This window comes from Pyxicephalus adspersus, chromosome 5 (assembly GCF_032062135.1).
Source record: "Pyxicephalus adspersus chromosome 5, UCB_Pads_2.0, whole genome shotgun sequence".
Lineage (NCBI taxonomy): Eukaryota > Metazoa > Chordata > Amphibia > Anura > Pyxicephalidae > Pyxicephalus > Pyxicephalus adspersus.
This window is the reverse complement of record NC_092862.1, coordinates 145,903,278-145,918,339: the sequence shown is the minus strand read 5'-3', so window position 1 is coordinate 145,918,339 and position 15,062 is coordinate 145,903,278. Positions and strand designations below refer to the sequence as shown.

The window sequence follows — 15,062 nt, the reverse complement described above, 5'->3', positions numbered from 1 at the left end:
CTCCACCCGGGTCTGTACACCTGTTGTAGGCATGGTTTTCAGAAAATGCCTCCAAAAACTGAAATGCTTCTTTTGGCTGGACCGACCCTTTAATCATTCAGTTGGACATGGCTAAGTACAAGCAGGGAGCCACTGAGCCAATTATCTTCTAAGCTTTGATTGGAGGCTCATTCTCCCAGCTCCCGACTTCTACATCAGCCTGTCCACCGCTGATCACTCGACACATCTGAATATACAGCAAGGAAGGTGAATTCTCATCAAATCCCACTGCAAATGTTAAAAACGGCACCACTTGACATAACAAACACCAATAGAATACCTTCATGATGTCATGTTCAGTCAGTAACTGAGTGGTCAAATCTGTCTCCTCCGCACTGCGACCACTGCTCAAATAAAGCTGTCAAAATGGGATGACGAAAGGTTACATGAAGGAGGTGAAGGGGTCATACTGGGACTCTACATTGCTTTGCTTGGCATTTATTTTTACCAACTTTAAGCCCAGTTCAAATCACGCAGTGCTCACCTGTGAATCATCGCTCTGCTCTTTCTGCAGTGAATGCTCCAAATATTCCTATGAAGAATCTACTAGGGGCACTGCCATTGTAATCCTTGTGCCATGTTATGGCCAGCATGACCCTAAGTGGATTCCGCATAGACTTTTAAAGAAGTGCCTAAAGTGGTGAAGTACCAAATTCACATTACAGCCCGGGCTTAGTAATTCCCCAGCAGGGAATCCTGACTTGGCTCCAGCCAATAAAAAGTAATGTAGAGTTCCACTTTAATAACTCAAGGTGGACTAACAGCAGCAAGAAGTGGTGACACGGAGGGGGAAATTTATCCAAAAAGGTGCAGAGTTTGCCAAGAAATCAAACAGCATATTTGACTTATTTAAAAAGAATAAGTAAATAATACGCATTCATATTATCATTCCCCCTATGGATAAAGCAGGGAATAAGATCTAATCCTTTTATCAGCCACCCAATAAAGAAAAACTCTGGGACTCCAAGTTCACTACTGCATAGGGTACTCAGCAGACCAAAGTCTGACCAATAAATGAAAATATAACTGTACTCTAAGCGGTTATACGAGATTTCACCAGCAGATGGCACTGTATGTAAAATATCTGTAAGAAAACCCAAGATCTGCGGGAAAATTCTATATGTTAGAATAAATTAGCACTTTGAGAAGATGAGGAATCCGACCAGCAAGGTTCTGAAAGTGGATAATTATCGGGCATTATGAAGAACCGCTGTTTTCTAATAGGAAAAATGCACCCAGCCACCACCACCGCTGCTTCTTCTCACCACCCCTCCGCACAGAACAGAACTTTTAGATAACCAAAGATTATTACCAATAATTAATGGCTAATATAGGCACCCGGCTGCTTTCCTACCCTATAGGAAATGACAGCAGTCATCCTCTGTCCATGGCTTAGTGATCCTACAGGTGGATCGCTAAACATCACCAGGGAACCGGAGACTTTCACCTGACATGTTCACAATCCTTCATCTCCGGCAACAATTATCCAGCATGTGTATGTGCCTTAACCGCAGATTTGTCAGAGATTTGTCCTGGTTACAATCACTCTAAAATTTATATTTTATGATGCAATAAAACAGCTATGGGTGGAAGATTCTCATTATGGATGATTAAGGATAATGGAGGCTAAATAAGGGATTATATGGGTAAACTTTCAATAAAAAAATAAGAACCTCCTAATTTTTTAAGCTCACACGGATCTTAGTGAATATTACACACAGAATGGACATAAAGGATCAATTCACAAAGCTCACACACCAGGATAAGGATTCTCTCTTCGGCTGAGCCCAAAGATTACAAAAAATTGCAGTCACATGACTAACAAAGATCTTTATTCCTCGTGTTCATTCTCCATGGATTTTACAATTATATTGTCACAGTGCACTTACTGTAAGAGCAACCACAGGGCGTACTGGGAATGGCCAAGGTGCTTTATTTTTGCTGTACCTGGCACACCCAGAACCTGCAACTGGTTGGAAAGCCGCTTGGTTGTCTTGACAAATAGTTAGGACCTTTGTCCTGTCTCCTTCTGCTCCTCCTTCATCAAGGACAGACTCTGCAACCTTCTTAATAAATTTCCCCCAGACAGAAATGATGGAGTAAATATATAAACACAGCAGGGTGGTATTATAAGACATCAATGCAGAACACAGCAAAAGCAGAAACTAAAACAAAGATCTGGTTTAATGTTGTTAAGACAACCAATAGACATTTGCCACAAACTATAGAAGCAGATTGAAGCCTTACCTAATATTACTATTTTTATGACACTATCACTTTTATAATATCAGCCATTTGTGACCAGCAGTAACAATGCAAAGAACAATCCTCAGAACCTTCTATGGATTTCTAGAAGCACAGAATATAGCTGGGGAATAATACTTAAAGTAAAGATAACAGAGACTACTGATCCACGGAACATCCGATTGCCTCATGGGATCAGTAAGCAATTTTTTACCCCTGTTGGAGCAAATTCAAAAAGGGTTTTTTTGGCCTTCCTCTGGATCAAGTATGTCCATAAAGTTTTATATCTGGGATGGGTTTTTTTCCCTAGAGGGTAAACTGGACAGAATTTTTTTTTTCAGCCTAACCCACCTCCCACTCAATGACTTAAATTTAAATAGGTTTGGTTATTGTTTGTATTCATTCAAAGGCTTAATTTGCTCAACTATACCTCCGTATAATATTTTTCTGACTATTTACTTAGTATCAGTGTTTAATTGCCACACAGCAGATGCTTGGGAGATTAGACTTGCATAAGGGGTGTATTATTATTCTTTAATTTTTATTCTAAAGCAGTATTCTATGTATTCTATATTCCGAGTATTATTACTCTTTTGCTATATTCTATTTTATGAAGTTTGTTAAAAAGCTAAATTTCTGAGTGATAAGCTTGTGAAAGAATCTACCAGTCCCTAAATATTGTGCTAGTTTTAGAGCATTGAAAATTGACCTATCATTGCCTTTCCAATAGTATGAGGTTCACCACAACAGCAGCTTCCACCGGATGATTTACACACTGAAATGTTGCTTTGTTTATTAATATTTTATTAGCTATTGATCACTGAAAATACTTCAGTGGGATGAACTATAGCTATAGATGGTGTGACTGGAGTAGACCTTTAGGTCATCAGAAGTTTGGAAATTTTCTACATAAGTAATCCAGATATCATACATGGATTATAAACTGATACTAGAAAAAAATGTATTAAAAGAACATTAAGCCCTGGAATTGATGTTTGGGAATGTTGACCCCTTAGGACTGCCTAATGAAGACACTACACATACCTTACTGTTCTGAATGAGGCGGATGATGTGCTCAAAGCAGTTATTGCTGAGGAATATGGCCTGCAGTACCGGGCGATCGTGGCAGTTCAACATCTCGGGAATGGCCCCTGAAAATAAAGCAGAAACATGAGTGGTGGGGGACAGGAAAACAGTAAAGGTGAATGTTACTTGGCCCAGCACATTACATAGATTTACTGATTAGAGCATTTTAACAACGCCTCAGTAGGGATATGTCACACCCCTGCAGAGAGACCACTGGTGCCACACAGAAAACAAGGTGTGCTGCTGTGTTGGTGGGGTTCAGGCGCCTGAGAAAAGCAGTTGTGCTTGTTTCAAGGCGAAAATTTAACATGTGTCCCCGACATTCTCATTCATCAATCTGCTATGGTGGGAATGACCAATGTGTATTCCTATAGAGAAGAGAACAGTGGGGTGCTACTAAAGGGCTGAGTTATAAGGAAGAGCAAATATTGCTATGCAAACTTCAGTATGCACCATTGCAATGTGTTGCTGACACGATTTCTGTGCATTCTCCAACTTGGATTCTCAACATGTTGGGGACCTAACACAAAGGTTCTTAGATCTCAATCAGCACCTGAAGGTTGTGTACTGACCTACAATATGTTATTCTCCCAACAGATAAACCTCTCAGACAGACAAGCGCCCAGTACATACGCAGCATATTGATCCGCAGTGTCAGGAGCCCCTCCTCCCAGTGTGGCCCCGCCAGTCTTTCGGCACAGTACAGGGGCCGGTCGCAGTTGAGGACTTTAAAGTAGCTGTCCAGGATTTGTCGGATTTCTATCCTCCTCTGGCTGGGGCTGCTGCTGTGCAGGATGTGGATCATGGAGATCAGACAGTTCAGAGCTAGCTGCAGGAGGCGCAGGTTTCGGGCACCCTGATTGGCGCACCAACACTGCAGGACCAGCATGAGGACCTCAACAGAGGATGGATTGATGAGGAGAAGAGCATTAGTCTACAAGAGAGGACACAGACCCTTTATTAAATGAGAAGCTTTATTATACAACCAACACGGCACGTGATGATGACATAAAAATTACGCTACACAGGCACCTGATCATCTTCTTATTATCTACATAGTGAGCCCCTAGGACCCCTCAAAACTGGGTACACACCTTTATGAGAGTATCTTTCTCTAGTTGATGATTCCCTCCTAAACCTCCCATTTATTTCTAATGAAAGAAAAAAATAAATATCACCAACAGAAGCTGTGGTGGAGATTTACATAAGTTTTGGGTTGAATTGATAAGGTAAGGCTTTCCTAATGGTCAGTAACCTGGCCATTTCTAGTTAGGGTCTGTATAGGCCAGTCCAATCCCTGATAGGGGGCTCTTAGCAGCCCTGGCCAGTCCATGGTAGGGGGCTCTTAGCAGCCCTGGCCAGTCCATGGTAGGGGGCTCTTAGCAGCCCTGGCCAGTCCCTGGTAGGGGGCTCTTAGCAGCCCTGGCCAGTCCCTGGTAGGGGCTCTTACCAGACAGTCTTTAGTTAGGGTCTGTATAGCCTAGTCTAATCGCTGGTTAGGGTCCTTACACCTAGATCAATCCCTGGTTCTCTACGGCCCAGTCTCTAGTTAAAGTTTTATAGTCCAGCCAAATCACTGGTTAGGTTTCCTAGAGCCCAAGTCAATGCCTGGTAGGGGTCCCTACAGCTCAGGTCAATCTCTAGTAAGAGTCCTAAACATTTTGGTAGCAATTACATAACCACATATATGCAGTGAGCGGTTTGAATACCTTCTTACATATGCTTGGAGTATAAAAGTGAGCAAACAAATAATAATAAAATTATTCCTTGCTTTTACCCCCATGTAGGTGTCCCTCTGCTCACCTTATATCCAGTGATGATGGCTCCATAGAGGTGGACCAGTCGAAGTTTGACCAGTTCAGGCAGGTTGTCCCCATTGTGGAAGGCATCTAGGAGGAAAGACAAAGAAGACAGCTATATAGATTATCTGCAGGAAACAAAATCTCAAAATAATATACCTTTTCCGAAATGATCCACAAAATCCTGCACAATAGCAGCTTACACCTAAAGCTTTTGCACAATAGCAGCCTACTTATGCTTTTGCAAACTTCTGTTTTTTGGCAACTTGCTTTTAGTTACAAGTTGCCAAAAAACGGAAAAAGCATGAAAAAGCAGATGTCAAAAGTTAGTATGAAATTTACCATTTAGATGTATGTGATGGAAAATATCCAAAGAACTAGACAACCTATCCACACCCTGTTTAGTTATGACAAAGAGTTTCTTATAAACGCAGAAAATCCAGACCCCATGACATAAAAATGTATTTTAAAATACTGATGATAAACTGCTTGCTTTTATATTATCCCACAGCAAAAATCATGCTTAAAACGTGAGGTTCTGTGCTCTGACCCACTTGAAGCTCAATTATACTAAAGCATGCTGTCAATCAAAGATTATGTCAGCTGAAGAAAGATTAGGGAAATTTTGGGAAAAGCGTGAATTGGACCTCACCATTATATTTGTCTTTATAACACTGAGCAGGCAGGTGACACACGAAGCTGCATAAGGAAATAGTGGCGTCACGCTAGGAGTCAGGCAGAAAGACAGTGCTGTCCAGATTAGGAGACTGCACAATCAAACTATATTATTGGCAAAAGTAAACCCCCAAAGTGAGGTTTTAGGGACATGTTTTTATTAACACTTTACTGTCCCTAAAAACCTCTCTTTGGGGGATTCATTTTTACCAATTCTATATATTAGCTTGAGATCTGGAACAAAATATTCTACCATCATTAATCCTAGAAGAACCCAACCCATATCTTTTCCCATTCTTTTATTATTCTATCAACTAAAACACAAATATATATATCTGGAGTTCCATTTATCGAAATCTCTATTTTCATCATCACAAAAAGACTGACCAGCACTTGTTTGGCTGAGGTCACATAGTGACGTTGGTTACCTTGGAAGAAAATGCAGAATTCAGGTGGCAGAGCCGCCGGAGTAAACTTGTATTTACTCTTTTCTTTAGCACTTACAAATTCTCTGAAAAGAAAAGCAAGAAGTTAGGTTACAAGGAAATTCCTAGAACATAGTATGATAAATAACACACACATTACAGACTGCAGGTAAATCTGATGTTTAAGTAGTAGGAGATTGAATGTATTTTACTGGCCATTATTATATTTATTAACAAACAGGATTTATATAGCGCCAACATATTACACAGCGCTGTACATTAAATAGGGGTTACAAATGGCAGACAAATACAGTCACACAGGAGGAGGAGAGGACCGTGCCCTAAGGAGCTTACAATCTAGGAGGTGGGGGAAGTATCACACAATAGGAGGGGGATATGGAATGGTGAGAAGTAGTGAGGGTTTAGGAGACAGAAGAAGACGGGTAGGTGAGGTTGCAGCGTTGGGTGTTGAGCGCTTTTTTAAATGAGCAGAAAGTAGGAGCAAGCCGAATAGGATGAGGAGACCATTCCAGAGAGTTGGGGCGGCTCAAGAAAAGTCTTGGAGCGGTGAGTGTGATGAGGTTATGAGTGAGGAAGTCATTAGTAGGTCATTGGAGGAGCGAAGGGAGCAGCTAGGGGGGGATTTTTCTAAGTTGGACAAAAGCTGTGGACGTATGAAGCCAGTCGACACTTTACTCTGGAGCTGGGCACTCTCCAATCTTTTAGTTTTAGACTTGGAATTGAGTTATTACACTGACATGTTGTCTCTGTCACCATCAGGGACACAAAATAAAAGCAAATATTCTACCCCCCCACCCCACCCCATTCCCCACCACCACCATTTTCACCAACCTAAACAGGGGAATGATTTGGCTGGTGCTCCAATTTCCCAGCCAGGTTCTTCCTTTACAAAAATTATACAAAGTCAAGAAAAGTTCCAGCTTAATATTTTTACCCCCCCCCCCCCCCCCAACACCCATTTTATAAAAAGAAAAAAATAAACTCCATTAAATATCCCTATTGGCTTTGTACCCTCCGAGCTGTCTTCGCCAGGTCTGGTAGGGATCGAAGAGACATTCACACAGGTGTAGGGCGTAGATGGCGACTTTCTCCGTCAGGGGTCGGAGCTCCTCTTGGTCCCCATCAGCTGGGTTTTTTAACTATAATAAAGATGAATACAAAATCAATTTTCACAAACTCGGCCACAATTAGCAGAATTTATTCTCGATTGTGGCCTTGTCCCGTCTCAGTCTCCATTACACTAAAGTTCTACATCTTAACATGTATTTCTAGTTATATGACCAAACACTGAGCAGATTGTATCAACTGCCAGGTAGTCTGTTATAATCACAAAGATGAAGGCTGAGCAAAATCAAAAATGATATATGATGCAGTAGTCCCTTTATTATTGGTGGATCCTGGTAAAAAGTATATTAAATTTTTTATGGGCCAAACCATGAAAGGCAGCCACAGGGGGTCGGCTAAGCCACGAGAGGAAGCCACAGGGGTTGTATCAAACCCAAAATGTAGATGTGGGTTGGGACAAACCATAAAACTCTGGTGGGGTGCTTACCATGGTCAGATATGATTTGTGTGGTTTAAAACTGCAACTGCTTGCAAATTTTAGCTGGTCTGAACCAAATCTGTCAAGATCTCCCCAATTCACAGGGTGACAACACTGCTTTGTGATTTTCCTGCAGAACAAACCCCGTTGTCACACTGTGATCTGGTACAATAAACAGAAGCTCACCTTTATAGAAGACGCACTCAGCAGTCTGATCACTTCAGATACAAAGACCGGAGTCTTCTCCTTCTCTACATTCTCTAGATTCCTGCAAGATACAAGAATGATCAGATTCCAATCAGGGCTTTCCTGAGGTGCTGGAAGCAGCTGAAGGGTGTTAATATGGCCAAATGAGAAAAAATCAGCAAACAAGTTATCAATCATCAACAAAATGTTATATACTGAAACAAATGGCTGTCTGTATCGCTGAAATTATGATAAATATAAATCATTTGAAGGTGTAAACATAATAATAATAATAATAAATCATTTGAAGGTGTAAACATAATAATAATAATAAATCATTTGAAGGTGTAAACATAATAATAAAAACCTAAATGATCTAAATTATTTTGATACTCCAATCACATTCAGATATTTGTTGGATTGATCAGAAGTCAATGATAATATTTCGCCACATCCACGCATTTTTTAGAAGTTGAAAGCAATCAGAAGCTCCACAGATTAAAAAGTTAGTTTTTCCATTTTCATTCAATTGCATGATTGATGTTGTGATCATTCCAATTTGTGCTCATCATCTCTTTGTCACTCTGCTGTCTCCCATCAGCATGCTCATGTCAGCACAGAACCCATTGGCTCCATGTGCTGCTTCTCTATTTCCAGTCCGAGCTCCGATGAATCGGGACTGCAAGAGGCCGATACCAAGTCAGGTACTTTCAATGTCCTGGCCGGGTCCTCTTTACTCCATGAATGCCCACTACAACCCATTTTTTCCAAGGGGTAAGAAATACTCATGGGGGTCTCCAGCAGACCCTGAAAGTGCAGCTTTTCTTATAGGAATGAATGGGGGTGCAATATGAAGAAGAAAGACTGTCAGGGACCAGATTACAGAAAGTGAATAAGGGATGGGGGGAAGGCCATTTTTTCCAAGTGGGCAGAAAGGGTGTTACTGGCAGAATCATCAGGCAAAAAAGAAAAACAGCAACAAAAGAAATGAATGCATCACATCTTAGAATCACTATTATAATTATTATCATCGAGTGGCTATATAGCGCCAACATATTACAGAGCACTGTACAAGGTCCATAGTCATGTCACTAACTGTCCCAAACAATCTAATGTCCCTACCATAGGCATAAGTCTTTAATACAGTCTAGGGACAATTTGGAGAGAGGAAAATTAACCTAACTGAATGTTTTTGGAATGTGGGAGGAAACCCATGCAAAGACAGGAAGAACCTGCAAACTCCATGCAGATAGAGTCCTGGCCAAACCTGGGACCAAGCGCTGCAAACCAAGGCCGGAGTGCTAACCACTGATATTAAATACTATTCTTAGGTTTAGATAAACTTTACATGCTCATTTCCCAGTACACAAAAGTCCCTATTGTCACCTTTTCACTTTTGCTTTATATGGGGGTCAGGGAAGAATTAGGGGGGATGGCAGAGTGCATTTTGGGGGATTTCTCATCCAGCTTGCCTGTGCATGCAGCTGGTATTATTATTAAACATTTCCAGGAAACACAAAGTAAATCAATTATTTAAAAATAGGGACTTTCCAGGAGGACAGAATGTGGCATCAACTGGTGCTAAAAATGGGTATTTCCCAAAATTAAGAAAAGAAAACTATTATTATCTAATCACGGTGTTTAATAACCCCCGCCCCCCATCTATACGCAAAGCAGGGAATCCACTCTGTAGGAGGGAATTCACATAACTGCCAGATTAATGAAAATAATTTTATTATCAGTGTACAAAAATGTTTAGGGTTTATATTAAATTAAAAATGCAATGTCAGATGTTGTATCCCCCAGCATTGATTATTAATTAGAACAAATGATCAGGCAAAAAACAAAGCTGCTCCCACACCTCCCCTCCTCCCTCCTTACTAAAACATGAAAAAGTTTGAACCCTTTCCTTTTTTTTTTTTTTATCTAAAATATGCTCCGTTCCCCGAGTCGTATGACTTCTGTCTTCCCGGGTTAGGGATTGTTCAATCATAGGTGGGAACAGCAGTTCCTGGTTGGCTCTTCGACCACTGCTCCAGCCATTCAAGATATACGGGGTGGTAATTATTGGCTCAATATTGCCCCCATTCATTGGCCATTGGTGGCCCCAGGCTGGATGCTACATGCAAAATCTCAACCAAGGGGGCAGTTAGCAGCAGAGTGAAAGTGGTAACTGCACCCCAACCTAACTGCTTACCCAAGCTACCCCCCACCTAGACACCAGTGTTCCTTCCATGTCCATGCAATGCTTGCATAACCTGGACATTTTCTATGGTGCTGGAAAGGGTCCTGGACCAGGGATTTGGGTGAGTACATCTTAGTTTGAAAAAACTAAATCCCCAGCAGGATGTGCTATCCAATCCGATTCCCTGTGAACTGTCCAATCCCCCACAAAAAAGCTGAATTCCCTTTAGATCTGATCATTTAGATGGAAGACCTTCCTGTGAGTAGCAGTGCTAACAGAGGCTTTAGTAAAAAGAGTATCCACAGCATGTCCCCCACCCACCGGCCCAGCTTTGTATTTTGTTTTTGGCCGCCCCGCTGACACCTCAATAGTCTTTACCCCTCTCGGCGCTGCGGGGATCAGGCTGGTTTCTATGGTAACTGAAGTGTCTGGACCCCCCCAAGCAGCGATGATGCATTGAGGCTCTTAAAACTCATCTGACTCCCCCTCAAACTGCACAAATGTCTCCGCTATTATTATTATGTAATGCAGGGAAAAGCCTATTTATAGTGAGACTTGTCTCTGGTAAAGTTACTCACCAAGCACAAAAAACTGCCATAGCAGAGAATATTAACCATTGTGTTGCTGCAGGGGAGGAAGAATCTTTATTTTATAGAATTGTGACACAAAAATAAGTTTTCGGTCTTAGCTGCCCGATGGCTCCTGGCAAAGAGTTGAGCTGCCAATGCACAGCATTAGTTTTGGATCCAGGATGAATGAATGAACTCCTGTGCACCTGCATCATCCTGGCACTGCCAATCAAGATGGCCAAGATTGTAAGGAGGAATAGGAAAAGATGAAAGATGATGGCGCCCTGCGACGGAACAGTTAGGCGAGTAGTGGGGGTTTAATGAATGGAAGGTGGGGAAGCAGATTAAATAAAGTAGGGGGTAAGCAGCATGGCAGGGTGGACGTGGCCAATGAAGCTTTGTAATGCTAAAACTTGTTAAATAAAAATGTACTTATACAGAAAATTAATTCGAAGGGTTCCTCTGGGAAAAAAAATATAGGGACTGGGTGACTACAGGAGAACATGCAGCCTCTAATGACTACAATGCACATAAGGCTGATGAATACAGAGCTATGTAACAGAAGGGAAATCCAGATCTCAGATACCCCTGGACCAGCCTCAGGGGCAGAAGAGAGAAAGCTGCACTCTGCCAGCCCCCAGAACGGGCCGATCAATGAAAACAATAACAGAGTAATAATTGTCAAATATCAGTAAGACAAATCACCTGCTGATGATGATGAAGAATTTGAGGAGGAGAAGCGCCTGGTTCAAGCTGCCATGTTCTTTCAAATCCTCAGCACAGTGACCCAGCTGCTGGCTCAGGACTTGGAGGACGTCGCGGGGTAAGACGGGGATCTCAGAGGAGGAATCTTCAGGCCTGAGGGAAATAAAACATACAAATACATGAGCAGGACAGACAGCAGAGATACGGAGATGTGTATATATGATGTATGTATAGGACTCCTATAACGGTATCTGGGGAGGGCCAAACAACTCTTTGCCTTAACATGCCCGGGCCAGGTTACACATTGCATGTCTGCGGTATGAACACAGGCTATACATATATATATATATATATATATATCTCTCAACCAATCTGAATCAAAACCTCCACTACCAGGAGCCAGAAATGATTTTTAAGAAAAGCCTAGAGCAGAGGGACTTGGGACCATAGGACATGGGCTGGACATGAGGGGGTGCCAGGGCCCATGCAGTGAAGGATTAGGATGGGATGGATGAGTTGAGGGAGTATTGATGGAAAAGTTGGTGGCGTTAAATACAAGGGGAGGGGCTGGCAGGTCCTCGAGATTGGTATATGAGCATTGTCAGGGCGGTGGGGAACCACCTTAGGTGTTGTGTCTCCAGAATGTTAAAGTGGACCTAAACTCAAAATTTTTATATTACATAAAGGGGTAGACAACCGTTCCATATAGAGTAAAAATTACTGGGGCAATCAAGACAGAATGGGTGCGCAGGGCCTCCCGAGATACCTACGTCCCGCATTCCGGGGGGCTCCTGGCTGCTCCTTCTGTGCATGCCCCGAAGTTTTTTTTTTTGTTAATGGGGAAAAAAAAAATGCAGATGTCATGCATGGACAGTGCAAGATCGGTGACATACGAGGAAGTAGGCCAAAGAAGTTGCTGCCCGGTGAAGGAGGATACCGAGACAACGTGAGAGCCGATTAAGGAAACCTTTGGAAGGATTGACAGATCTGCAGGATTAAAAGGCAAGTGTGATTTACCTGGGTCCCAGGTTCGAATATCGGCCAGGACACTATCTGCATGGAGTTTGCAGGTTCTCCCTAACAAGGTGGGTGGTCATGGGTGGCTGGGCATCTGATCTCCCCTGATCATGCTGTACTGCATTAACGTAGTCACCTGAGATGACAAACTGCTAGAAGAAGCAGCAAAGGTTTAGCTAGTGTGCATGTCTGCAGGTCAGGACTGACAAGTAAAGCCTCAGGGATCTGTAGACTTCTGGTTTCAAGAACGTGCAGAATGCGATGTACAGTAAATACATATGGGCAGTGAAACTTCAATATCTTCCCGGCAGTGAGGACACAGAATCAAACACTATGTACAACTTGAGTCTATAGTTTCAGTGCAGGTTGAATAAAAAAAAAATGTATATATGCTTGTTATAACACAAATAGTCCACCGACTACAAAATTACACAATTTCAATCGTCCTATCTACCTATAGGGGATTATTGGGTTCTTGGGTGAAATACATAGAACTGCACAGTATAGAAGGATGTATAGAACATAATGGAATACAAAATAGTTTATACAAGCATTTAACTGGATCTCCAGACCCGACACTTTACGCTGAATTAGGCTTCCAGGACGGATGAGTTGAGATGAGAAACAATAAGATCAGAATATGGTCAAGGAGAGACGTTTAAATGAATGACAGTATGATCCTTGACCATATTCTGGTCTTAATGTTTCTCATTTTGACACCATATTATCCCTGTTGGTTTAACCCTGGGGCTAGCCACCTCCTTTTTCCCCATCTACTTAGCTGACCTCACACCACCAAAGCACTCTCACACAACTCATGCGTGCATACTCCTTACTGGTTCTTCCCATCCTCTGAGGAAGCCTAATTTGGTGAAACGTGTCAGATCTCGAGATCCAGTTAAATGCCTGTATAAACGTTTTCGTGTTCTATTATGTTCCGTACATCCTCCCATACAGTGTAATTGATATATGTATAGCACTATGCCCCAAGACCCCAATAATCTCCAATGGGTAGATGGGACGCACTGAAGTTGTGTAATTTTGTAGTCGATGGACTATTACTTTGTGTTATAACCAGCATATGTAAAACACTGTGGCAAAAAAAACCCGATTTTGCTTATTCCAGGAGTAGCCATTTTTTATCTGAGACTGGAATAGGAACACCCACACCCAACACGTTTGTAGTTTCAGTGCAGACTGCAGACATGATGAAGAAAAACCATTCACACATTCAACAACAAGAAATATCTAAACAATTCTTCAGGAAAAGTAATAAAAGTTAAAGGAACGAACCTCCTGGGCTCCAGAGTGTGAACGGAAATAATCTTCTTGAAGTTGGTCACAAACGCTTCCAGCCATTGCTGCAAATAATTGAGATCTTTCTGCAAAACACAAACACAGAGATTGGATAGAAATCAGAAACACAGAAATAGAAATCAGCAGATAAAACTTTTTCAATATTTGTATTTTATTTCTGCATTCCGTGCTTGGCCTAGAGCTCAGCTTTGAATCGGGGAATTAATTATTGAATCTGCAATAAATTATCTTGGACTGAGCGAAAGGCGGCAATTGGTAATTTGGCAAATCCCAGGGGTCTGGCTGTCATGTTGATCTTCTGGTCTGAATATTCGAGTTACCTGCCTAGGACAGGTTAAAAAAAATTCCAGCTACACAGATCAGTATTTTGGGGGATTTCAGTCTTTTTGAAGATTCATGAGAATCCACTGACTGGTATTAATACAAAACAGGATTAATATAGCACCAACATATTAGGCAGGGCTGTACAATAAATAAGAGTTTCAAATGACTGACAGAAACAATTACACAGGAGAAGGAAAGGACCCTGCCCCCAAGAGCTTACAGTCTAAGAGTTGAGGGAATTGCACATTTTTTACCTTCGGTCTGTATTTTCCTATTTACACATCGCCATGTGCAGGCCAGGCTGACATGCGTTCCGGAGATGTGACTTCTAAAAGAGCTCACATGATTATTTTATGGCTGATGGGACATCGAGCAGAGCAGCCCTGAAATCTCCAAAAACTTTGAAGTTTTTCAAAAATTCCCCAGAGGAAAAAATCAGCCCAGGCAAAGCCCACAATGCAGCCCGGAGCTCTGCTGTATGGGGGAAGAGTCTGCAGACACCACACAAAATGAATCATTTAATAGTTACACAGCGATCAGCAGGCCAAAGAAATAAATACATCTATGAAATATGGAAATGGTCAAATCAACCCAAAAAATGAGGTTTTGCTGTCTTAAAGGGAAATATCTAGAAATGTGAATTGAGCCTAAGAAGTAGATTGAAAATTTATATTGAATACACCTCCTAAAAAAAAAAAGCTTTGGAGTATGTGGGATCATAGGGTGCCTAGGTACTCCCTGTTCTGTATCCTCATAGCCGTATATTGGGTGACTTCCTGTGCCTAGGCACTCCTGTCCTGTACCCTCATAGCTGTATATCAGGTGACTTCCTGTGCTAGGCACTCCTAGTCTGTACCCTCATAGCTGTATATTGGGTGACTTCATGTGCCTAGGCACTCCTAGTCTGTACCCTCATAGCTGTATATT

General features: G+C 41.9%; 1 protein-coding gene across 1 annotated transcript in view; it reads right to left on the bottom strand.

Moving 5' to 3' along the window:
* The window catches only part of NBEAL2 (neurobeachin like 2), a gene marked incomplete in the record, with an annotated part of 86,310 nt that overhangs the window by 43,953 nt on the left and 27,295 nt on the right, over positions 1 to 15,062 (bottom strand). Inside the window, 9 exon segments of the mRNA XM_072413428.1 lie at positions 320 to 397; positions 3,328 to 3,434; positions 4,003 to 4,303; positions 5,173 to 5,258; positions 6,272 to 6,354; positions 7,301 to 7,428; positions 8,019 to 8,100; positions 11,478 to 11,630; positions 13,788 to 13,876. Of these exon segments, the coding sequence (XP_072269529.1) occupies positions 320 to 397; positions 3,328 to 3,434; positions 4,003 to 4,303; positions 5,173 to 5,258; positions 6,272 to 6,354; positions 7,301 to 7,428; positions 8,019 to 8,100; positions 11,478 to 11,630; positions 13,788 to 13,876 (1,107 nt within the window).